Source organism: Pangasianodon hypophthalmus, chromosome 4, assembly GCF_027358585.1.
Source record: "Pangasianodon hypophthalmus isolate fPanHyp1 chromosome 4, fPanHyp1.pri, whole genome shotgun sequence".
Classification (NCBI taxonomy): domain Eukaryota; kingdom Metazoa; phylum Chordata; class Actinopteri; order Siluriformes; family Pangasiidae; genus Pangasianodon; species Pangasianodon hypophthalmus.
In genome coordinates, this window is record NC_069713.1 from 18,617,252 (window position 1) to 18,643,561 (window position 26,310).

Here is a 26,310-nt window from a genome sequence, read left to right on the forward strand (position 1 = left end):
CGCTATCACAAACAGGGGCTTTCTGTGTCTGTGTGAAAGATATAGAGAAAAGAAAGGGGGGGAGCTGGAAGCAACTGTAAGAATCTAGTCAGACTGGCCCGACCAGATCAGGTAGTCAGAAACTGAGCATGTTAAATAGAGCTTGAGAGAAAGTCTCTTTTTTTCTTTCGTTTTTTTTTTTTCCCTCATGTGAAGTTTCAGCACAATCTAAAATTCTGTGCTGAATATTGTAGGTACAACCCCAATAAAATAAATTACAGGAAGTCTTTTATCAAGCATCTTTTGTGAATGCATTAAGTGTTTTATCATGCATCTTCAAGTAAACAAATGAACAAAAGTATAAATACATTAGATTGTTGTGTTTTTGAGAAGGTTTACTCTGGTGCAGTGTAAAGCTAGAACCTTTCTTTTGGGACTGTTGGCGGAAGTGGAATGTGTCATGCTTGCTGGATGGAGGTGCAGGTGGATGGGCGGAGAGAGGGAAGAGGCGGAGTGCAAACTCAGCGACGACTTCAGGTGCAATCTGTTGGGTTACCACCAACCACTGGATCACTTCCAGGATCGCAAAACTATCAGGACGGGAAATACTTAAGTAGGAATGCGACTTCAGAGAAGACTAGGCACTGCTTCTTGCTAAAGCTCTCACACTAGGCTGGATCCAGAGCTACGAGTCACATTCAAAGGAAAACCTGTGAGAAACGAGCTCGAAACCGCGAACTGTGTGAAAGCAGTGCAGTTAAACCTGTGACAAGTTGCGGCTAGAAGCTAACAGCCTGCTCTGTAAGGCTTTGGAAAGAAGATTCCTCGAAGAAACTCGGACTTCCTGTTTACCTGCCTGTAAGTATTGTAAGCTGAGTTTGAAGGACTCACTAAGGGTCGAGGTTTCGTGCGTTTACGTCAGAGCGTCACTCGCGCGTGCAGTGAGCTCTTCCTGGAACACCCTTATTTCTATTCCTGAGATTATATTAAACTGGTTCATTCTTCAGTCTACCCAAAACTTCATAATAATTTCATTAATAGTACAGTACAGGCCTGTGTGTATAGGTAGCAAGCTATTGTTGTATTCACTGTGATACCTTCTTAGTACTGTAACATGACTAAGTAAATGCAGGGAGTGTGTTTAGGTATAAACATGCATTTCCTACTTATATGAAATAATATGAAATATATTTGAACTAATTTTCATGATAATGTACTGTAAATCCTAATAAATAAATAATAAAAAATATATATGTGTGTGTGAGAGAGAGAGAGAGAGAGAGAGAGAGAAGGATGAAAATTAGTTCAAATGTATTTCATATATAATGGCAATGCTTTATTTACCCAAATATAAATCACCAGGAATGTCTACACATTTTGCCAAATAATAGTAAATAGAATTATATTGTATTACAATATGTTATATTATTAGTTTAGTACTCTAGTAAGAATCATCAATTTCCATCAACACACACTGCAAAATAAAAGGCCACTATCAACAAAAGTTTTACTCTGTTAAGAGCTCAGATTAGTTAAAACCAACACTTGAAACTGTGTAATGCTGAATGTTATATTGTTTTAGCAATCATTTATACAAATCTAACTGAATTATAGGCCACATTTTTACTGACCCATGTTTTAAAAAAAACCCTTTCATACTCTCTGCAGCTATATGTTACTATCGTAGGTGAAATGTCCTACACATGGTGAAGGCATGAGTAAAACAGTGCATGCATTGGCATTTGTGCCAGGTCATCACAAGTTCACAGCCTAAAATGCGTCAGTGGATTGGACTGGAAAGTATGACAGAATCGATCATATACCAGTTAGGAGAATCAGACAAGTATCATCCTAGATACCAATTCCTACTTTTTTGTCAAATGAAGTCATATAGTCATGACTGATCTCTCATCTCATTAGTTTCTGCTGTTGGTAAGTGTGTTCCCACAATGTAAATTTACGGCATGGTAAAGTGATTACTGTGCTTGATTTGATTGTTTATATGAAAGGATATCCATAGTCTCTTATGTGTGTAAATAGTAATAGGAGAACCATAATACACATACAACATAAGTCTAATTTTTGCAGCTTGGCCTTTATCCTGTTTCACAAACATACACAAATGGTACTTTTGATATTAATTTGTGCCTTGTTATAAGTCAAAACACAAATTATGAGGCAATTTGAGTGACCAAGTTGGCCAAATTATAACTAATTACTCAGTAATTATTCTTTTATAAATTTACCATACCTCTGTATCAGGTTCCTTATAGATTTTGAAACCTGACGGAAGTCTGTAACGTCCAGTAAACACTATAAGACACACCTATGTTATCATGCTCCTTCAGAAAGAGTCACCTCTGCATAAATCCTGCTTTTTGTTTTCTGTACTATGGCTGGGCAATATGACTAGATAATACATTATGTTACAATATACTTTCTGAGACATTGCAGGTATTGGCAGTATTTTAGAACATTTAGAATCTCTGACTGGAAGATTAGATATTAAAAATGTTTCACCTTTTTAATATTAAATAATTTATTTATTATTATAAGTTTTGTTTGCAAGTTTTTTTTAATGTAACACTGCTGTTTTGCTGGTTTGTTTGCAAATCTTGTGCATTATGAATATCGTAGATGTCTACAAATATTGTGACTGATTCATAGACATATCGTGATGTCATATTTTTGTCATATCACCCATCTATAAGATTGACAACTAATGCCAAAGCTATGCTGCATCTATGAGTGATCATGGCTCATTAATCAACCTGAGGCTGCGAAACTGATTTCACATATGCAGTGTCTCTGTGAAACCGTGTTGTTAAACTCATTATTTTTCTTCTCAGTGTTTTGGGCGTGGGTTTCTGGGTGTATCCCAGGAGAATTTTATGTTGATAGTCTCAGTTATTCTGTGCTTGTCTGAACTGGCCCCCATGTCTTTGACTCAGACATCTGCACATGCTAATTGGTGCTTTAGGGGTGTTTCATTTAATCATTGACTAAAGGTTATGTGTGAGGCCTTTGTGCTTTATCTGCCTTTCTAACACAGAGATATTGCCAGTGTTTGCCAGTGTCTACATTTGGGAATTAATGGAAGTTTTGTGTTGTTGTTTTTCTTACAGTGATCTTTATAGTTATAAAGATATTTAGGATTTGCCTGTGAAAGAACTACAGGCAGCCTTTTTTTCTCATTCTTTTCCTCTGGTGATAAAATAATCACACAGTTGTCCTAACATGGAAGTGAAGTGAAGTGAAGTGACTTGTGGCCAAGTATGGTGACCCATACTCGGAATTTGTGCTCTGCATTTAACCCATCCAAGTGCGCACACACAGTAGTGAACACACACACACCGTGAACACACACCCGGAGCAGCGGGCAGCCTTTTTTGCTGCGGCGCCCGGGGAGCAGTTGGGGGTTCGGTGCCTTGCTCAAGGGTCTCACCTCAGTCGTGATATTGAGGGTGGAAGAGAGCACTGGTCATTCACTCCCCCCCCACATACAATCCCTGCCAGACCTGAGACTCGAACCCCGAAGAAACCCGAATAGCAAAAACAACCGTGTAGACATAGTGTTCATGCTTTTTGGTACTACACGTGCTCTTGCTGTTATGTTGTAATTCTAACACGAGACTATAATTATATTTAATGATAACCATATAACATGGATATAATTACAGTTATATAGTACACAGTTACATATGCTATTACTGACCATGTCTCCAGCTGCTACGGCTGCTCTTTCTTTAGTAAATGAGTTTTTGGTCGTCAGTCATTACTTAACTACTTTTTCTGAATTTGTGGCATCTTGCTGAACAGGTATGATGAGCAGCCAGCCAGCTGCTTCATGCTTGGCCATTTCAGTCTTCCTCTGAATATTTAATGAAGCAGAGGTCATTAGTTTGAGTTATAAATGCTGGTGCTGTTACCTTTAGGGTATACTATCTAAAACCTGTTATCTGTAAACATGTTATCTGCCTGTTTCCTGTGCCTCCTGTCCTGTTTGCCATCTGTAGTTAAATCCACCCTTTCTTCCTCTTGCAGTTATGCTTTCTTATTTAGTTTGTTTTGAGTTGACAAATTGCAGGTATTATGTTCAGTTTATTAAATGTTCTTTAGAAAGCAAATTACTGTGCTCAGATTCTTATATTTGTCTTAGTTTAAAAAAAATTTAAAATACTTTTAATGATTATATATTCGAGTTATAATTCAGCTGTGCTAGTAGATTCGTTCATTAATGTCCCTTACCATAGAGACACTTGTTATTATTTTTGAAATAGTAACAATAATGATGATTGCATTATTATTATTATTATTATTATTAGTAGTAGTAGTAGTAGTAAAAGTAATAGTAGTGATATTTGGTAAATGTGAAGCACTGTATACCCGCTTCCCAATTTGCTGTCTATTGGCTTACAAGTTCATAACCTAAAAAGTTTTGCTGGATGTCTGTCTGTTGTCCACAGCAACCCAGCATGGCTCCTCAATATAGTAACAGCAGAAGTAGAGAATAAGGCATTGCAAAACACTGCTTTCAGTGCTCTAACAAATTAAATAGGTCTTTTCTCTAGTTATTTCTGTCTAGTTGCAATTAAATATCATGATGGCATTTAAATGTCCATGGGAACGAATGTGCTGAAATTTATGATTCAGGTAAACATTGTTTTTTCTACACGCCTTATATAACTGGACCGTTTGCTCTCATTGCTTCATATTGCTCCAGACACAAGATAGAACTTGTTTCTGTGAAGCAACAGATTTTCCCGAAAGTATCTTTCATGGCACAGTAGCAGTTCCACATTTGCATGTCTGACCTTATCATATTAATCTTTCTTGTCGCTTTTGAATTGTGGTGGTTGTTTTGTTAGTAACAGAAATATTCAATGAATTGAACATAGAATGAATAAATTGTTCCATGTCTGTTTATAGCTGAATTATAACTCTTTACCTTTAATAGGAGAAATTGTTGTGCTGTTGCTGCTAACATTAACAGTATTAAGTCCACAAAATTAAGATCTGAGACACTCAGATAAGAGATTTGTTATATTGTTCTGCTACAGAACTGAATGAGGGCTGCATGCATTTGAATGCATTTGTTTTGGGCGTTACATATTATATAGAGTACCACTGGGTTAAAAGTGTTTTGGAATGTTTTTTTATTTAAATGACTGAGCACTAGCTAACTCTTCCATCAGTACTTAAATATAAGTTGGTTTAAATGCCTAACTTTTACCATTCAGATTGCCTGCTGTGCTGAACAGCCATGGAATTATGATGGATCAAGACACTCAGTTGCTGTACCAGCTTTTGGCAGAAGTGCAGCTGGAGCGATTTTTCCTGAAGATCCGTGATGAACTGAATGTGACACGTATTGAACACCTGGATTATGTCAAGGACACAGATTTGGAACAGATAGGCATCAGGAAACCAGGTTTTTAATCTCCTATGCTCTGTGTTTTTTTAGAGCATTATTTCCAGAGACAATATGAGGATTATTTTGAGTAGATTTGTAAATCTGTATTTATACAGATTTTTTTTTTAATAAGTGATGTGTCAACAGGGCAAAGACGATTATGGGAAGCAGTCAAGCGTTACAAAACAAATATGCGGCCACGGTCATGGATGGCCAAGGTAAAGTCTTGAAATTTTGTCATGTATTCTCAACAGTTATCTCATGAAATTTATCCAGACAATCTGTCGATCGTCCCATAACAGGTCTTTCGTGGACCAGAAGGAGGTGACCAGTCGAGTGGTGGTGTGCCTGGGCCAGGGCCAGACGTAGTACGAGCTCTTACCTGCCTTATCAAGGACAGTGAGCTGATGTTTGGGGACAAGCTGGGCTCAGGCTCCTTTGGGGTGGTGAGGAAGGCAGAGTGGCATATGCCTACTGGACAAGTGGTGGGTCTGCTCAAAATTGTTTTACATTAAGACAATAATGTAACTACTTACCCTTACTTACCCTGCATTCACAATAGCAAGCGACATGTTGCTCATGTTGCTGGCACTTTGTCACATGTGGTCATGTGTAGAGACCACTCCTGTTCCCAATACTATGTTGTGATATGAAATGGTAGTAACATATAGTAGTAAAACATGTTATATTGTAGTTTAAACATAAATCTAAAAATATTTATTATATTGTAGAAAAATAGGAAACATGGATTTTCCATTTTTGAGCACCAAATGTGGTTCATTGCAGGCTAGACGCAGGTAGGATCTATAGTTGTGACAGTATAATTTTTGGGGGACGACAGACAATCTGAGCTGTAGGACTGGTCCAAGGAATTCAGAACTATAGAATTTTTCACCACTTTACCACATGCCTAATTTGCATATGATTGAGGAAATCTCAATTAAGGTGTTGCTTGTTGCTCATTCTCCGCGTTACTTGCCACTGTTGCCAGAATCGCTACTCTCTTCTACTCCTGCACACTCACATGGAAAGGGAATGGTTGTCTGTTGTTGCTTTGTCATTTGCAAGTGTGAATGCAGGTTTAAGGATCACAGACAATATTAAAGTCACACTCCCAGGTTTATACAGTATATACTCAACACCAGTATTACTGGCACCCACCAATAATTCTATTATACATGCAGTAATATAATGATCAAAAATAATAATCATTTCATTCTGAATTAAAGAGGGCAATTGACAATTGACATGCCCTAACTACAATAAATATATACTCCCATCAGCCATAACATTAAAACCACCTGCCTAATATTGTGTAGGTCCCTCTTGTACCACCAAACAAGGCATGGACTCCACAAGACCTTTGAGCGTGTGCTGTGGTATCTGGCACCAAGATGTTTGCAGCGGATCCTTTAAGTCCTGTAAGTTGCGAGGTGAGGCCTCCATTGATCGGACTTGTTCATCCAGCACATCCCACAGATACTCGATCAGATTGAGATCTGGGGAATTTGGAGGCCAAGTCAACACCTTGAACTCTTTGTCATGTTCCTCAAACGATTCCTGACATTCTCCTGTTGAAAGAGGCCACTGCCATTACGGAATAGTGTGGCCATGAAGGGGTGTTTAGGTGGGAGGTGCGTGTCAAAGTAACATCCACATGAATGCCAGAACCCAAGGTTTCCCAGCAGAACATTGCTCAGAGCATCACACTGCCTCCACCGGCTTGCTTTCTTCCCATAGTGCATCCTGTTGCCATCTCTTCCCCAGGTGGGATCTGTTCCAGATGGGCTAGCCTTCCTTCCCAATGCACATCAATGAGCCTTGGGCGCCCATGACCCTGCCACCGGTTCAGCGGTTGTCCTCTTGTGACACCCCAAAAGACCTGTTGTTTTGGAGATGCTCTGACCATGTCATAGACAACTGCCATCACAATTTGGCTCTTGTTAAAGTCACTCAGATCCTTTCGCTTGCCCATTTCTCCTGCTTCCAACACATAAACTTTGAGAACTGACTGTTCACTTGCTGCCTAATGTATCCCACCTTGACCGGTGCCACTGTAATGAGATAATCAGCGTTATTCACGTCACCTGTCAGTGGTTTTAATGTTATGGCTGATCGGTGTATATATGAATTAAAATAAAGGTGGTTGACATTTTCTGCATGGACAAGTGAGTGTGAATCCCTCTGCAAGTGATAACTAATGAATGTCCTCTTGGTTGTGTGTGAACTTGTTATTTCATCTCAAAGTAGTAGCCCTTTAATGTTATAACTAAAATAACACTTTCTTTACAGCCTAAACTTTTTTGTCGATTTGTGGAAGAGCTGAAAATTTAGCTTTTATAATTTAGATTTTATTCAGAATATGGATTCATATGCCAGTGTCAGTATTTATGTTCATATGGGAACATATGGGAACACCTGATTAAGCTAACTAAACATACTAAACCACAATAAAAAACACTTCTGCTTTCTCTTTCTGCTCTCACTTAACCATCTTATCTTCTTGCTCATAGTTGCCTGTAGCAGTGAAGACTCTCAGGTCCAGTATGTCCAGGGAGGCAGATCTAATAACAGACTTTCTGCAGGAGGTCACTACCATGCAGTCCCTGGACCATCCTAATATTATCCGTCTCTATGGTGTGGTCCTCACCCAGCCTCTAAAGATGGTAAGTTGTGGTGCTGTACTGTAAATGTTAGTCACTTAGTAGGCTGAGTTGTAAGTGTATTGTGGAGTCTTCGAAGCTTTAATATAAGGAAGATGTGTACCTAGGAACATGTTGAAATGTCTCGTTATATAAGTTTGTTTAATACTCTGGTGTTCCATAGCAATGAATATTGCTACCTGATGTGCCAAGCCCTAAAAACTCCATACCCTCATCCGATTTTTGATTTTGTTTACTTCAGGTGACAGAGCTGGCTACTTTTGGTTCTTTGTATGACATAGTCCGTATGCGGCGGGGGATTTACCCACTGGCTCGTCTCTGGCTCTTCAGCACCCAAATTGCTGCAGGAATGGAGTATTTGGAGTCACGTCATTTCATTCACAGAGATCTGGCAGCCCGGAATGTGCTTCTGGCCTCCAAAGACCTGGTGAAGATAGCAGACTTTGGCCTTATGAGGGGCCTGGGTCACGACAAAGACCACTACATCATGGGAGCCCACAGACGCATCCCTTTTGCTTGGTGAGGGGTTAACACTTCTTTTTGCTAAAACTGTTGATGACCACAACCTACCTGAAAAAAAATGCTAAACTAGGCAAGCCTAGTTTTGCTGGACTGCCACCGGCTCCATGGCATTTGTCACACAAGTGTAAATGGCATTTCTACAATGGCAAGGCAGTCATTCATGTAGGGGCTAAAAGATATATCCTCCTTATTAAAAGTCTTCGAGGTGTAATGTAGAGTTTTGGGCAATGCCCCGTGATTCAAAAGAGGTGTTGTGACATTGTTAGATAGCTAGCTAAGCACAGAACATAACATAACGTATTCATGTAAATAAATAACATAATGATTGAGATAAATATGGCCAGTGTGTAGCTACCACCACATTCATGCTGCTGTACATCCTCACATCCCTTCATACAATAATATCTCTATATACAATATAATGCTACAATAATATTTCAAGCATGGACACAGATCCTTACAGTATGTAATGACACAACTTTGGTGAACATACCTCTACTCTCAGCAACTATCAGTAAATGATGCAGAAGTTGGCTACTTGCGAACAAACTCAGCAGATACATAAGAATCATAGCTAGATTGAAATTTGGCTAGCTAGACTCCTTGTGCTTGCGCGTTTCAACAATGGGACTCGGTCAGTCAACCAGTCAGTGAAAATGCCTCTTCTAGGCTAGCCTGCTAGGTGGTCCAGCAAAAACACATGGACAAATGTGTACACTTTTTAAAATTATTCTCAGTGATGTAGCTTCCTACGTCCTACATCAGTGAAACATGCCAATTTAAAAAAGTGAGTCATGCCAATTTAAAGACAGTGTTGTTATAGTTTGGAGCATTTTCTAAATATTAGCTGTGAATATAATCCATTTCTCCGTTGTTGTTCCTCTTTTGGCTGCTCCCATCAAGGGTCGCCAAAGCAGATCATTGGTCCATGTATTTGATTCCTGACGCAACCCTCCCCAATTTTTATCCAGGCTTGGGACCGGCACTGAGAGCGCACTGTTACATGCAACCCCGGTGGCTGGGGTTGGTTCCCTGGCCGGGAATCCAACCCAGGCTGCAGCGGTGAGAGCGCTGTGGCCTAACCACTAGTCCTCCAGGGACCTATAATCCATTTCTCCCAATGTTTATCATAAATTTCAGTTTGGATCCTTAACATATAAATAACCCTTTCCATGTGATATATTTCGTGTACAATTTCAAACCAATGGGCCGGTGTTGTAGGACTCTTCTGTAGCCCTTTTTGAGTAATAGCCCACTTCTGCCCACTACCAGTTGTTGTGTGAATTGATGTGTTTTTGTGGTTTGCATTAAAGGAAATTTGCCAGAATTGTGGATAGTCAAGCATCAGCTGAAAAGATGGTGATTGAATAAAGTCTCTCTCTCTCTCTCTCTCTCTCTGTCTCCGTCTCACTGTGTAGGTGTGCTCCTGAGAGTTTGCGTGTGGGCTTTTTCTCACATGCCTCAGATGTCTGGATGTATGGGGTTACACTGTGGGAGATGTTCACCTACTGTGAGGAGCCCTGGCTTGGGTTGTCTGCAAGACAGGTTTGTGTATATGGATGTAAGATGTTATCTGCAGGAATTTCACACTCAAATTAGTCTACTGAAGTAGCTAACCTGTCACAATGCTATCACATCTGACAGACGAGTGCTACTGGGTGCTGTGCTTTAATGGCGATGTAACGCAGGCAACTCACGAAAGCTCACAGAAAACCTGTTTTGTTCACAATGACTGCTAAAAAACACACTTTGTTCAATGTGCAGATCCTGTTTCGTGTGGAGCGGGAGGGAGAGCGCTTGCCAAGGCCTTCTGACTGTCCTCAGGAGCTCTACAGTGTGATGCGGAAATGCTGGGCCTGCAATCCAACAGATCGGCCCACATTTGCCCAGCTCACCACTTTGGTGGCTGAGGTTAGTGCCCAAAGAACACCAAAGCTGTGTATGAAATCCATAGTTCACATATTGAGCATACACCAGTGTTCATTACATATATTTTATATGCAGTAAGTAGAGTAAAAGGGTGCAGTTGTGGTTTAGTTTCAAAAGACTGCTGCTTGGTTCATTTACTCAGAAAAATACGCTTTGATTTGTTTTAATGATGTGTTGATTGGTTGTATAATGCTCTTACATGCTTTTACTTCTCTTCTTTATATGTCTAGGCTCAGCCTATGGAAGTGCGTGCATTACGGGATTTTGCAGAGGCCAGAAAGCTCACTCTACAGGTCAATGATACAGTGACTGTCATAGACCATGGGTAAGAAAAGGGAGGGGACCAAGAAAATGGGCTAGAAATTTGAGAGATTAACTTACTTCAGCCCTTTAAGTCAGCATTTATTCCTTAGTCTTTAAGCTCTTTGCAAAAGAGGTCAAACTAAAGCTTTTCTCACAGTTTACGCTTGACAGGAACAAGATTGAATTTAAGATTTATTCTGTGTCTGACTAAGGAGGCAAAAGGGCTTTGATTTAATGCTTGTGTGTGGATCTATAAGTCAAAGTGTGCATATAGAAGGATGAAAGTAGTTTGAATGGCTAGTCTATTCACCACTCTCCATTCTCTGCCTAGGCTGGATTTGTGTGAGTGGAAGGGTCAAAACCAGAGGACACTATGTATTGGTTGGTTTCCTCCAACACTGACCACTTCCTTCGTTCCTTCAACGGGACCACTCAGTCCTAATTCTGGAGCTGGTTTCATTTCTTCACCACTCAGAGGAAGCTTACAGCACACTGGACATGGCGACATCAATCCAGAACGCACCTGGGGAGCCCCAGAACGACTTGACGAGTGCTGTTTTATTTCTTTTACCTACATAGCATTGAATTATATTTAATCTGATTCGTCGTGCTTGCCGTCCGATTTGTATTGTTCTGTTATGGAGGTTTACACTTGACTAATGAGTATATGTGATCATTTTAGCCCTGGAAACTGGAGAACTCCTTTGGTGAGGGAGAAGCAAGAATCCAATCTAAAGAAAATGGCAGGTTAGAACAAGGATATAGTATCTTCCCAAATGCTGCCACCAGACATATGATGCCTTTTTATTCCATTCTCATATTATTCAATTACTCGTACCTCCCCATTTTCTCTAGGAATGTCCCGCAGTCTAGAATCTGTCCTGGGCTTCAATCAAAACAAGGGTCAAGGTGGTAATGGTAACTTTGTTCAGCGAGTTAACGAACAAAAACACATCTCAGGTGCCCTCGTCCAGGACTCTCGCAGGTTCAGTGATGCGAGTGGCATCATCCCTCCTCCACGGCCACCACAACCCAACTTCAAACGCTTAAAGCATCAGAACATGATTTTTGATCGGCGAGTTGCAGGAAATCCAGTCCCTTCTTGGTTTCTTCCTCCTTCACATCCAAATGTGCAGTTCCAGCCACAGCAGCAGACTAGAGGTGTTACCAACCTAACCAAGATGGCCCATCTGGCCAAATCAAGCCCCCAGCTAGATAGCGACATGGATATGGAGAAAGAGAGAGAGAGAGAAAGGGAGCGAGAGAAAGAAAGAGAGAAGGTACGGGAAAGGTACCCACCACAACAGATCCAGGTAGATAAGGAGACCCTCAAAGCACAGGTACATGTTCTGTCTTCCTTTTTTTAAATTAGCCTATAAATACTGCTTTTTAACAAAGGCCATATTTTATACTAGATGATAATATACTATGATGCAGATACAAAATCTTAACAAACCACCAAAAATGTATTGTATTTAATTTAATCTGCTTGCAAATATTACTGTGTTGTGATTACACAGGTTCAGGCAGCGGTTCATGGAGTAACTATTGAAGAAGTTCAGAAAGCCCTACAACGCAATGACTGGAATCCAGTGAGGGCAGAGCAACAGCTGAAGGTAAGGACATTCTTTTTTGGATTTTAAAATATATTACAAATTCATATAGCTTTCACTCATCCACTCCTGTGCTCCATTCAGGTGGAGCAGCTTTACTACATGAACCAATGCTCTCGAGAGGACTGCCATAAGATACTAGCTCGCTACAACTGGGACCTACAACAGGCCAGCCGTTTCGTTATCCGCATGGCTACTGAGAGACGCAGTGAGAGACCTTAGAAACAAGATGATATATTTCAGTCAGACATCTCAATAAAGAGATATTCTGTGAGCTACACTTCAGGATTTAAGGGCCCTGTGCCAAACAGCAAAAAGGGAGCATCACTGAACTGCCTTACTGACCACTGCTGTGCCACTGTGGTGCTTGTCTCTCTTTGTGGTTGGATCATTCCCAACTATTGGGGGCTCATAGTCTAACACTACATTCAGACATAGCTTCAGATCTAGTAACACATTTCGGTAATCTGTGTTAGTCCCATTTTTGGGGGAAACAAAATGCAAAATGCAGGAGCAGTATTTCTGATTCATCACATTTGAGGAATAAGATAAGGTTCTTTGCTACACACCTTGCTATATGAGCAAACAGACAATACCTAGTCCTGCCCTTTTACCTGTTTTAAAGTGGTTGATTCAGTCACAAATTTTGTGGAAGATATGTCCTCTGAGCTAGAAGCTGTCCCTACATGAATTAAAAGCTGCTTGCCTTTCAAACGTCATACTTCCAAGTGTGTAGCAACTCAGCATTGCCCCCTGCCTGCTGAATGAACAAGTCAGACACCTTCATTAAACTTTTCTACCTATGGTGAATCACTCAACCTCAGCACTCATGCTACAAATGAAGGATTTGTTTAAAATGTTTTACTTCAGTATAATTCAAGTAAATAATAAATGGAGTGGAGAGAGTGGAACAGAAACTCTGGACTGGATATAAATTTCTATATAGAAAATCTAGTTCATTTAACTGCTTTTGTTGAATATGTAATAGGTGGATAGAAAAAGATTGATTAATGTGTATATCTGAATCTGTGTTAAATTAAAACTGACACTTATATGAATGAACTACATGAACCTTTCGATGCCAAAAGTAGACAGAACTGTAGCAGGGTGTCATTTCAATTCTGGCTCCTTATATCATTTGCTACTCGTCTTGGTTGCAAAGTGTTGCAAACAAACTGGAATCAGCACAAAAATACAGGAGTATGATCCAGTGACTTTCGTATTGCACATATATTAAAATACTTCATCAGATAACCAAAAAAATGAAAAATGAAAAAACAAGAGAGAATACAGATAGTTCAATCGCTAAACAGAATATTCTGACGGAAGCAACATCAGTTAAGAGATACTGTAGTCCAAAGAAAGACGTAACAGGCACCAATAAAGGCCACTGATTAGCTTTTAGGTCATTCCACAGGGCTGGGCAACAGAACAATATGCTATTGGTATCATGACAAATACACTTGGTATAATGATAAATAAACCTTTGAGTACTTTTATAAAAGTAGCTGTTACTTAAAGTAGCAAGTAGATGATTGGATGTTGAAGTACATTTTTTGTACCAAATTGCGCTGCTTTTACATGTTTACATGTAGAAAATTCTGTATTCTGTAGATGTTAAATAAAATTATTCACATGTTATTTGATGGCACTTTGTTAGAAAACCTATATATCATGCTATATATTGTGTGAAAATGTCTTCAAGTATTTGGCCCTCACCTAGTGCAGAATCCTTCAGTCCTAATCTACTCTGCTAAACAAATTATTGTGTGTGCGCATGTGATGTAAATGTGTGTAATATCAGGCAACCATTCACATATGCAAATACATAGAACCCAAATTATTTGCTATTTGTATATTAAATTTAGACAATTATGTGCAGCTAAAGAAGAAGAAGAAACTCTAGTATTATACCCTAAACTGACTTCATCTTTTCTGCCATGTAAAGATTTTGTTCTCATTTAAAACAAAAAACAAAACCAAACAAACAGGAGTTTTGTTTTGTTTTGTTTTGTAATGGATTAAATTATCTATTTCAGTCCTTCTATAGCAATCTGTCTTTTGAATACAAAAGCATGTTTACCTTTATAACACACCCAGCAACTTGCCTTCAAATACTTTAAACCAGCAGGGTGAGACAGAAAATGTTCCAAATCTTTGGAACAGTATCGTGCTGAATCACCAGGTTATATCTGTTGTGTGATTGTATGATAGCTGTGTAATAATTAATCATCAACATACTAATGTTGTATCATTATATTATCACAGGTAAGTAAAGCCTTATCAAAGTTTTAATGATATCATGTCATTTTAAGACAATACAGTTCATTACACATACATGCATATATTAATATAAAATGCCAAATGTAGGTTTAAGTATAGGTAGATGTAAGCCTTGAGGGACATACTAATACCAACAACCAAAAAAATTTCTGTGAAAGCCTCTGAAAGGCCACATTTTCTTTCATTTAACTCAAATATTAACACAAATGTGGCTATACTTTAGCTTTTGGTGAAATCAAAAGAATATATACAGTTCAGGCACTTATGCAACATAAGATTAGTTACCTGTAAAGATAGTCTAATGTTTGTAGAAGCAAATTAAACCACATTTTAAAATAAGCCTCATTAATTAATATTGGGTGTCTTTAACAAGGCTCAATTACACTTATATGGTTGTAAGCTAAACCGTTTAAAGTACTTCCTGTAGTAAATTTATCTGTTTATATCCCGTTAATTTGCAAGAACAGAAACTTTATTTTCCTGCCAGTCCACACTGCCACCATACAAGGCTCACAAAGTGAGAGAAAGCTATTCTACTTCCAGAAAACTCTGTTTCCTATTACACTGAACACATACATTTGATGTAAAGTCTGTTGCTGTGCACTCTTTCTCCACACACTGGTAAGACTGTGGATTCTTTAAGCATGTCATCATCAGCCACAGGGAATACAGAAAAAGAAAAGAAAAGAAAAGGTTTCCAGCAGTGGAGTCCTCCCAGTTACTGCTCAGTTTTTCCTCAATAACTGGGACATTATCCAGACTTTAAGAGTCAACGAGTGAACCCTTTACTTCCCAGGTTATTATTCAGTTATTCATCAACTGTATTATTTAGTAATTACCATAAATAACTATGTCAGTCTTAACTAATAGGAAAGATGTGCAGGTATGAAAAGTATGTATAAGAGCTATAGGAAGTATATAATATCTAGACTATACCATTTGTCTAACTTAGATGTTGCAATTAAATAAAAGGAAGAGGTACTATTTATGTATTCTGTTTAAGGAAAAGGTACTATGTAGCATTGTCAGTGGCATCAGTAAAGTATACAAAATCTTTGAAAAGAAAACAGTAAGATAAGTACACAATATTTGATGGTAACAAAAGTGGTTTTTGAACAAGACATCAAAACCTGATTTATGCAGGACTATACAATCATCCAAGGAAAATACACATAAAATATTAACATTTAGTTTTTTTGTATGTGTGGGATGAGCACAAAATGATATGACCGAAACCACTGCATACAATACATTCTGAACTAAAAGGCTTTAGGTGTGTCAAGAAAATGGTATGCATAGCACACGTGAACAATCATGGATGGACGTGAAATACTTGTTTGGGTTGAGCACTTTCCCCGTCATGCCTTGTAAACGTCCTGTTTCCTGTGGGTCAGGTGTGAAAATATAAAATGAGAGAAAGCAGTAGAAGTCCTAAAGAGGTATAAATCTAATGAGTTTGACCAACAAGAGATGGATAAGAGTTCTCATGTAGTGTCTGGGTCATAAAAAAGATGAGTAGACCAAGGCACGTTGAAGAACGTCTACTTGTCTAAGAGAAGACTGTGTTGCGTTGGTTAGAGTCTCCCACTTTTTCAAAGAATATGAAATCCTGCAAAGACAAAAGACAACACGAGTCATAAAGCCTGCATCGTGTACATATAGGTCACCATGACAAATTAATATATTTGTATATTTTGCTTGTGTGAATTCTGAAAACACACTGTTCTTGATCACATCCCATTAACACATGATGTTGAAACTCACAATAAGAAAGCAAGCTCCCATCAGGACAGCTTTCATTTTCACGTCCAGGTCCAAGGGAAACTTGATGCCAAAGTTGTCTGCATCAGTGAATGCCTCCTTTAGTAGTCCACTCCACTGCTTACTGATTCGACCAATAGGCTTTCCTCCATCCTTGCCTTTCAGCTGAGGGAATATCATAGATATGAATTGGAATGAGTACCAGTCAAGCTTTAATAAAGTTGTAACACTGTAACTGCATGTATAGGATGTAACCCTTATGCAAGTTCTTACTGTTTTTAATTCAGTAAACTATAAGGAAATAAGCTCAACAATGACCAAGAACCCTTGATCACAGTAAGATTTTAAAGTCAGCAAGTTACTGTCTGCTCTGTCTATACAACATGTAACACATTCCCTTATCTTTATAATGCAAAAAGTGTTCGTAATTAGTTGAAGAAGTACTATAGCTTCGACTTCAAAATGCTGAAATGCTCCATTCTTACCTCAAAGTTGACATCCCCACAGCAGTTGCAGGCTAAGCAGGGCCCCTCCAGTTTCATCACAGTCTCTTTGTTGGCACCCTTGATGGAGAATTTTGGGTAAAAGGGATGCCAGTCTTGGGACACGTAGCCGATGGTGGTGCCAGGGGGCGCCTGCACTTCCAGCTTAAAGAAATCACATACATATTAATCACAGCAGACATGTAAAAACTGAAACTAACCTGTCAGATTAATCAGAAGGTTCAGATTAAAATAAAACCTCAATCACATTGAGCAATGAAGCAGTTAAAGTCACAAGATATGTTGGTTTTAAAACTGTATAGGCCTCAGTAGAATCATACACACAATACTAAACCCTTTTTATCCCCTATATTATCATAATCTTATGCGGTATTTTCCTGTTGAAGACAGGAAATCTTTCCACTTTAAATTTACAAGGCAAACGCAAATGAGTATTGTTTGTAATGATACTAGCAAAATACAGATTTAAAGTTTAAAAGATGTATGGAAAGTGTCTCCGTGGTCCTCAACACCAAGGATTTTTCTGCTCAAATACACTAGCTGATGAACACATTTATAATTGCCTGAATAATTAAAGCATGGAGCTCTGACACCTAGGTTACAATTTCCAAAATTACAATATAGTATATTGTCTCTGTTCTTTAGAAAATATATTGTGACCTGTCTAACATTAAAGCTACTGTACTTGTCATACACTGTATCTAGTTTCAACTTCAGAAACTTGAAGTATGAGCTTTCAAAACTTGGATCAATGAATGAACAGTTTATAGTAACATTCAGACACTATACTGGTTATAAATACATCCATACTGGTTATAAAATACATCACAATACAAAACACACACAATTATATTAGCATGGACAAAATAGTACAACCTAGTAGTACTGAAGTCCAGACTTTAAGTATTCAACATTTCTGATTTTCAAGGCATTTATTGTCTGAATTACAAGTGTACAAGAAAAAAAAATACTGTAGAATTTGATGTTCCTGAACAGCTCCAAGTCACCCTGACAATGCTGTACTAATAATTCACAGTCAGGGCTATATTGGGGAAATTTTGTATGCATATGCTACATGAAATGTAATCATGTCCATTCGTCAGACAAAAGGAAGACCAATACAGAGTGCAGCACAACTCTGTGCATATTCTTCCACAAGTAGCCTCCAATAGATTTGTTATTTAGGCAAAATTCCTAAATCTTACATCCTGTAGGTGTAATCAAGCAAAGTCATTTCCAAAGAGAAATCGATTTAAGTTTTACAGTAAGCCATTATATATATTCATTTTAATGCAACATTCATTTAATTATTTCTTTCAGTATTCATTTATTTCATACTAATGCCTTGGTGCACTGCCATGAAAATTAAATCTGTCAGCATCATCCATCAAAACCAGTGAGTGGAACCAGCTAGATTGGATCAACTAGACTAATTGATAGTAGGCTACATGAGGGATGCATCTCAATTGCTGCATTTTAAGTAATAGCCATTAAAATAAATATTTCATATTATAATTATGCAAACAAATTATTTATTTCATATCGACACTTTCAGTCAGTGATAATGCGATGCTGTGCACTATATTCGATCCAGTAACTAGATCATTGTGTTATCTGAAAAGCTCATTGTGCAACGTGTTGAGAGCAAACACAAAGTGTGTAGAGCCAATCAGGCTGCATTCTTCAGGATTCTGAAGCTTATGGCCAGTATAGTGTACAAAATATGAAAGCAGTTACACATCTAAAACCCCATCTGAACAGCCCTCCTACACTCATACCTCTTGCATGCAGCAGGGGCACCAGCAGGAGGCGCAGCGAAAAGGGCGAATCAGCCGTATGACCTCACGGTCCATGTTGTCTTTAATCTTCATGTCAAAGCTCCTCAGTGAACCACAGCAGTTCCGTGTGCAGCAGTCATTCTTCTCTTTGGCCTTGTAGATCTTCTGACCCATGCTGTTCTTGATCTCGTATTGATTGTTGGTCTCAAAGCCGATGAAAGCTGAGGGACAAATGAAGCAGTTCTAAATAATTAGAAGACTACACAAGGGCTCAAAAAGTAGACATGGTTTTCAGTCAGACTTACTGAATACTTCTATTCAAGAATTCAGTAGGCGTTTGCTATTCATGATAAACAAGGAATGTATGATAAACAAGGAATGTATGATAAACAAGGAATGCATATTTTTCCCCCATTGCTTTATTCTGAATCATTTCTCTGAAGGAATATCCTGAGCCTGCTCACATTGCTTTTACTGTAAATAGGCTAAGCCTGGTATAAACAAACTCACCTTCCAACAACTCCACTTTCTGGTGAATCAGGACCTGGTCAATCTGAAATTTTAAAGTGACCATGCTTGGTTAGTAAATGAACCCATGGAAGCAAGGGAATAATAATAAATAAAAAAGCAGAACTACCTGTGTTAAATATTCCAGACCTGGTGGTACACCTACTGGCACTGTTAAAGGTGCTGCTGTAGAATGGCCGGAGAGTGCTGGAGCATCACCTAAAAGTACAAAACTCATTCTGAGTTGCTAAAAATAATGTTAACCACATTTACAATCCTACAACAGATAGTTTCCCTTTGAGAAAAGGCCACAAGTAGAACCAGATTAGACAGGACAGCACCCTTAACTAGCCAAGTCCCCTTCAGGTGCATAATAAGGTGGGGCTTTTAAGAGTGAGTAACCTTACATCGCAAAATCAGTTCCAGTATACTGATTTTCTAGCATTCTTCTAGTACAGTACACTTTGTTACATCATCACATATCAATACAAAAAAAAAAACAATCATAAACTCAGATTGTCTGATTCATTTCTCTTGATATTTGCCTCCATATGCAGGCATCTGGAGTGGTTGCTGTGGTGGGCCACCTGGGCCTGGCTGGTACATGACTGGCTGATTTGGGCTAGGTTGGTATCCCATATAGAATCCTGCAGGTGGGGCGGCGGGACCAAGCTCCCCGTGACCCCCTACTGGGTAGGGGGGCACAGAGTCACCCATTTGGGCCATGGGGTATGGAGCCTGGTGTGGGGATGGATAACCTGATCAAAAAGAAGAAATAAATATGACCATTAATTCCAGGACACAGAGGCATCGTGGTGACTTTAGCAAACTAAACTGTTGCGTAATGTTCAAAGGAGAACAAAAAGTCATCAAGTTACAAAGGAGGATGTAGGAATTTTCTTAATTTCTTGTTTGGTCTCAACACTTGTTAAATGTGCATTATATTCTGTGACAGTTAACGGATTAGATTTTGATAATCAGCTTGACAAATCATTTTAAACACTGTCTGTTAAATAAATGTAATTCTGTAGGCTTGTCTGTTTAAATGCACGTGTGAGTCTCGTGTTTCAGAACAGTCTGGGGCAACTTTTCCACCTTACGGCATCCTGGAAACAATGAGCGTTAACCCAGATGGAAAATGTTTCCATTACTTGGGTAACTGTCTTTCCAACAAGTTGTAATGAACGCACATGCTGTGTGATCACCTTGCTAATGACATAGGGTGCTTGTCCTTTAATTTGCTTTCACTCTTGGAGACTAATACTTCTGATTTATTATTGTTTATTATTATTATTATTATTAAGTCTGACATTATTTATTTATTTATTTATTTATTTTTAAGTGTGACGTTTAGACCCATTGCCTGGCCACGAATAAATTCTCTTCCCCATTTACTTAAATCTAACATGAACTCTCACAAAATCTACAGTCCAAATGTGTTTCAATTATTTAAGAAATGCTTAATGCATGAATGGAAATTTACATTCATTTCTCTAGATCTTTTACACAGAATCCCACAAGAATGTATTTTTTTTACAGCCATGAGCTGCCTTATCCAAAATACAGTCAGACCACAAAATCAGGTTACACCACTTCCCTGAGAAGAGCACAATGGCTACTAACATGAGCTCTAATGGGATTTGAGAAGTCACTTGACTGTCCCTGCAACAGCAGAAAGCAGCCATGACAGACTATAAACGAGACTGTTTTCTCACTGGTGACAGGCTGAGAGAGACACAGCTATATTGTTCACTCAAGCTGCTCTTTTTGCAAGCTGACCTTCTGCAAGTTTTGTGGTTTGAAATTATTTAATATATACAAAGTAGAGATTTTGGATCATAACATTTTCTGTGAGAAGAAAATCAGCATTTGGATACTCGGATTAGATTAACGAAATGATAAAAAAAAAAAAAAAGCATTATGCACACATTATGCATACAAATACATTTTGCATTACAAAATCCTTGTGCGTAATTAAACTAGCAATAAGTAACTTTTGGAGATATGGGATTTGGGGACTTCTAAAATGTTCCTGCGAATATACAAATCATGAAAATTTTTAAATGTGATTTGTGCTGCTCCCACTCCTACACAGATTAATTTTTATTGTTGTTATGGGCAAGTTAAGGCATATTCAAGTCCCACAGAAGTAAAGCCTTGGGTTGGTGCATTAATCCGTGTTGACGTGAGAAATGGTATGTATTCCTGACACATTCCGAAATGTCTCTTCACTCTATTTTGGCATGTCACATATAGATATTTATTGTTGAAATCAAACTTTCTATTATGCAATAAGTGTGATTTGGAAATGTAAAGAGTACAATATATTTAATAGAACATTGTGAACCAAGAGAATATTGATATGCAACTGGTCCTGTCAGATATCAGCACAAAGGCAGTGCACAAATCTGAAATCTGAATTTTAAAAGGTCACATACCAGCTCATGTAATACGGTCTAAGAATTTACATGTTTTCACAACAACATTTTGGAACCTACATGTTTTCCAAGTCCTGATTCAAAGGAACAATTTACCTGGAGCAGACATGTTGCAGTAAGATATGTAAAGGCACCTGACTTCTTGTCCTAGTAGAGATTGGTGTCTACAAAACAGAAATGGCATTTGTTAATGGACAAAGACAAACTATGAGGAAATTTAAAAAACAGTGACTGTGTTTTAAGGTTTTTTTTTTTTTTTTTTTTTTTACCACACATAAGGTGAGTATTTAAGCATATATATATACACACACACACACACACATTATATAACATTATATTTTTACAGGCTATTACATGGCAGGGGTGACTCCAGGGTCAGGGTGTTTCACTGACAATCTCAAGCTGTGACCTGACCAGAGATTGAAGTCTGGTTGTAGTAATCTACGCTCACATACTTGCCCACAATTGCATAAGAAGCCTTGAAAATCTAATGCAGTTAAAGCATCAGTGTCAGTTAAAGATTACAGGAAAAAGGCGGCTTTTCTTAGGAAGCAGGAATTACTCATTAATCTCTACAACAAGTACAGAGATATAACTGCAAAAAAGGAAACCAACCGAGTATTACTAAACCTTCAAAATTCCTTACAGGCAAAAGTAATAATAGCTTAAAAATAAATGCACTCTGCTTATAAGTAGGCTATGACCAAGTCACAACATTATTTGTAATTAGACCAAAATCAGACGGTATTATCAAATACGTGTTCAATTATTCCACTAAAATTTTGGCTTTAGAAGCAGCATGAGCAGGGTGAACATAGCAGGCCTATTTTTCAAAATGGTAGGTGCAAACCTACTTGCTTTTATGTACTGGATAAATCTATAGCACTCACATAATGGAAAAGGCTGCATAAAACAGTAGTGTAAATAAGCTAACATGGCTGAATAAAGAGTAGCGTGACCAAATAAAATAGTGATAAGTGAAGTAAGGTCTCGGGGGCACTGTTAGTGGTTAGCACTGTTGCCTTGCACCTCTGGGGTTAGGGGTTCAATTCCTGCCTCCACCCTGTGTGTGTGGAGTTTTCATGTTCTCCCCGTGCTTAGGGGGTTTCCTCCGGGTACTCCGGTTTCCTCCCACAGTCCAAAGACTTGCATTTCCAAATTGTCTCTAGTGTGTGAATGGGTGTGGGTGTGTGTGTGTGTGAGATTGTGCCCTGTGATGGGTTGGCACACTGTCCACGGTGTTCCCTGCCTTGTCTCCCGAGTCCCCTGGGATAGACTCCACGCTCCCCGCGACCCTGTGTAGGATAAGCAGTATAGAAAATAGATGGATAGATGGATGGATGGAAGGAAGTAGTGTCACGTGTTGATCATTTCTTGGTTGATCTACCTTGCTTCCGTGGAACGAGCACCCCCATCACCTTCAGAGCTAGATTCTTGCAACTTTTAAATAGCAGGGATGATCCTGTCCCAAAAATCAGCAACCTGAACACTACACCAAGCCACAGCTTTCCAACCCTGGTCCTGGAGTCCCTACTGTCCTGTACACATTAGTGCTCAATGCAGTTCTAATTTATCTGCTAGAGGTACTGGCATTGTTCGGCTCCATTTCCAGTCTCACTAGCACATACAGGTTAATGTACTGTATTCATCCAGGCTAACATCGCACAACCCACTGAAAACAAAATGTCTGTCCCTGAAACATGAGCTGGAATTTGAGATGTTGCAGATTTCTTCTGGGGGAGAAAATAAAAACAAACTTTTTTTTTAATTTGCTTTGGTTGTGCTCGAAAAAATGTAGAATTTGAAGGCACTGTGAAAGCAGTCATGGTTTTTAAAAAAAAAAAAAAAAAAAAAAAAAAAAAAAAAGTACAGCCAGTGTCTGGGGAATTACAGACAAACCAGATAAACGAGGTTTAACAGCTCTCAAACACCAGCAGTCTGCTCTCAGCCACAGTCATGTGGTGAAAGATGCTGCTGTCAAGACTAGCAAAGATCCACGACAGGTTCTAGCAATTAATTTGCATAAGTTACAGCATAATACTGCAAACTATTATTAACCTACATTGTCTAATTATAGTAACGAATAGACCAGTCGTTGATATCAAGTTGAATAAATGTTGTATAAATAGAATGAATAAGAAATAAAATTCAAGGGAAAAAAAACAGTTTTGCTGAAGCAATCCTGGTTTCTGGAGTTATCTGGCTGGCTGGAAGATCTGAGCTCCTGCATGTGTAGATGTGGGGTTCAGGATGCTTGCAGTTTGTTTATCTGTGTAACACACAACACACTGGCTGCTCAGATAAGTCCCTGTAACGCCATGCAGCTGCGTAGTGTTCAACAAGCCTCCAGTTCAAACACAAAAGACCCACATGCAAATAAGACCTGGACCCAACTTGCACACAAAAAACCCCTCCAGACACGTTTAAAAATACTCCACAACAGTACATGGTTCATTCCCTAATACTAATGAAAGCACTACAGTCTGAAGAAGAGGAGTAGCATAAGAAGAAACGCCAGTGTTTCATTCAGATGTGTAAAGCCAGTCTACATTCTGGGCTAGCCAGCGGTTTTTCCTGGAAATGCAGCCCTCCCGCTGAGGAAAGCACTGACGGAACACAAGTCTGCCTTTACAGACTACTAACATGCCTGTTTTCCTTCAGAGTCGCGCGCACAACTGATCCAGTGAAGTCTTACCTTTTAGAAAAAAGCTTCAGTAACCCAGCGGGGAAGTTTCTCTGTGTCCAACCCCTGAACTGCTACAGATGTGATCACGAAAACAGGAAACAGCTTATTTGATTTGTGCACTCTGTGGACCTGAGTTGACCGATTAACACCACGCCCAAACATGACATTTTTGCCTTACACGCCCTTCCCTTACAGCCTATTCGTCCATTTCTGAAGCGTTTTATGGGAGAAAAGTCACCAGACTTCAATTAACCAACTACCGGAACCAACAACAACAACAGCTGCAACAGCAAGCCTACTAATCAATAAACACGAATTAACGCCACACTCCTTCTGTGCTTTTCTAGTAGTTTAGTAGTAAACACATATATATATATATATATATTTTAAAATTACTGAAATGTGCCTGTTACGAGAAATAATATATATATTATTCAGTTTTGATATTTCGGGTAATAGCGCTTTCTAACGAATTTGTCACGTAATTGGTGAAGAAGTGCGCCATCTGCAGCGCGTGGGGTGCTGCTCTTACTGAGAGCGCCATCAACACACAGGCGCGCGCGCCCACATTTAACCTTCACCTTCACTTACTTCAGTAACCAAAACGAAAGCTTTCCGCTGTTTTAGGTTTTAGGTGGGTGGGGTTTATTTTTTCAAGCTAAAATAAAGTAAAATCAAGCCTGTTAGAGAAGAGAATGAGATAGTGTGTGTGTGTTAAAGTGTTTAAGGTGTCAGGGAAGAGGTGCGTAGGGTGGTATTTTTTCTGCATGCATGAGAATATGGACAATAAGTCAAATCTGCTCGATGACTCCTGGTGTATAATTTATATAAAATTCAGAACTGCTTGTCTTCAGGATATGAAAGTCCATTTTAATGATATTGTTGCTCGTATGGTATCCGAACAAGTCTTTATATATATATAAAATATATATATATATATATATATATATATATATACATATATATACTGCTCGAACAAAAAAAAAAAAGGGAACACTTAATCATTACTATTATAGTAATGACACCAAGTATATAGTATAACACCAAGTCAAACTTCAGGGATATCAATCTGTGATAAGTGATTGTGAATCAGTTTCACCTGCTTTGGTGCAAATGAAAGTGGCAACAGGTGCACTGGAGAGGCAACAGCAAGACAACGTCCAAAAAGGGAATAGTTTTGCAGGTGGTGGCCACAGACAATTGCTCCCTCCTTATCCTTCCTGGACAGGGCCGTAGAAGGGTATCAACCCAGCAGCAGGACTGGTACCTTTGTGCAAGGAGGAACAGGAGGAGCAGCACCGTGCAGCTTGATTGGCATTTGCCAGAGAACACCAGAATTGGCAGGTCCACCATTGGCACCCCCGTTCTCTTCACGGATGAGAGCAGGTTCACACTGAGCATATGTGACAGACGTGAAAGAGTCTGGAGATGCTGTGGGGAACGTTATGCTGTCTGCAACATCATCCAGCTTGACCGGTTTGACGGTGGGTCAGGAATGGTCTGGGGAGGAATATCCTTGGAGGGTCGCACAGACCTCCACGTGCTAGTCAACGGTACTCTTACTGCTGTTAGATACGAGGATGAAATCCTCAGAGCCATTGTCGGACCTTACGCTGGTGCAGTGGGCCCTGGGTTCCTTCTGGTGCATGACAATGCCTGGCCTCATGTGGCCAGAGTGTGTAGGCAGTTTCTGGATGATGAAGGCATTGATGCCCGGCCCGCATGTTCCCCACACCGGAATCCAATTGAGAACCTCTGGGACGTTATGTATCGGAGCATCTGAAGCCACCAAGTAACACCACAGACTGTCCAGGAGCTCTGATCCAGCAACCTGATCCAGGTCTGGGACGAGATTCCCCAGGACACCATCTGCCATCTCATCAGGAGCATGCCCAGAAGTTGCTGGGAGTACATACAGGCATGTGGGGGCCA

At 39.2% G+C, this 26,310-nt stretch overlaps 2 protein-coding genes across 2 annotated transcripts; one reads left to right on the forward strand and one right to left on the reverse strand.

Moving 5' to 3' along the window:
* Positions 1-480: 480 nt before the first annotated feature.
* tnk1 (tyrosine kinase, non-receptor, 1) lies at positions 481-14,068 on the forward strand. The gene is made up of 14 exons (XM_026936444.3): positions 481-837; positions 5,220-5,410; positions 5,540-5,610; positions 5,695-5,877; positions 7,906-8,058; positions 8,297-8,574; positions 9,996-10,122; positions 10,342-10,488; positions 10,737-10,831; positions 11,141-11,359; positions 11,492-11,556; positions 11,665-12,149; positions 12,330-12,425; positions 12,507-14,068. Exons 2-14 carry the CDS (start codon positions 5,251-5,253, stop codon positions 12,642-12,644), a joined length of 2,217 nt encoding a protein of 738 aa, XP_026792245.1. The 5' UTR covers positions 481-837; positions 5,220-5,250; the 3' UTR covers positions 12,645-14,068.
* A 1,087-nt stretch (positions 14,069-15,155) lies between these two features.
* On the reverse strand, positions 15,156-24,635 carry LOC113540164 (phospholipid scramblase 2). The gene is made up of 9 exons (XM_026936446.3): positions 24,388-24,635; positions 21,789-21,856; positions 19,800-20,012; positions 19,385-19,473; positions 19,258-19,300; positions 18,748-18,968; positions 16,952-17,113; positions 16,470-16,631; positions 15,156-16,314 (listed from the first exon to the last, which is right to left on the reverse strand). Exons 2-9 carry the CDS (start codon positions 21,799-21,801, stop codon positions 16,255-16,257), a joined length of 963 nt encoding a protein of 320 aa, XP_026792247.1. The 5' UTR covers positions 21,802-21,856; positions 24,388-24,635; the 3' UTR covers positions 15,156-16,254.
* Positions 24,636-26,310: the final 1,675 nt, after the last annotated feature.

Excerpts from the sequence above, each read along its gene's own strand:
- tnk1 (XM_026936444.3), top strand. The coding sequence starts at position 5,251 with ATGATGGATCAAGACACTCAGTTGCTGTACCAGCTTTTGGCAGAAGTG. Across the intron at positions 8,059-8,296 it reads TCACCCAGCCTCTAAAGATG|GTGACAGAGCTGGCTACTTT; the intron begins GTAAGTTGTGGT and ends TGTTTACTTCAG. Across the intron at positions 10,123-10,341 it reads TTGGGTTGTCTGCAAGACAG|ATCCTGTTTCGTGTGGAGCG; the intron begins GTTTGTGTATAT and ends TTCAATGTGCAG.
- LOC113540164 (XM_026936446.3), bottom strand. Across the intron at positions 19,301-19,384 it reads GTCTGGAATATTTAACACAG|ATTGACCAGGTCCTGATTCA; the intron begins GTAGTTCTGCTT and ends TTAAAATTTCAG. Across the intron at positions 16,315-16,469 it reads TGGGAGCTTGCTTTCTTATT|GATTTCATATTCTTTGAAAA; the intron begins GTGAGTTTCAAC and ends TTGTCTTTGCAG.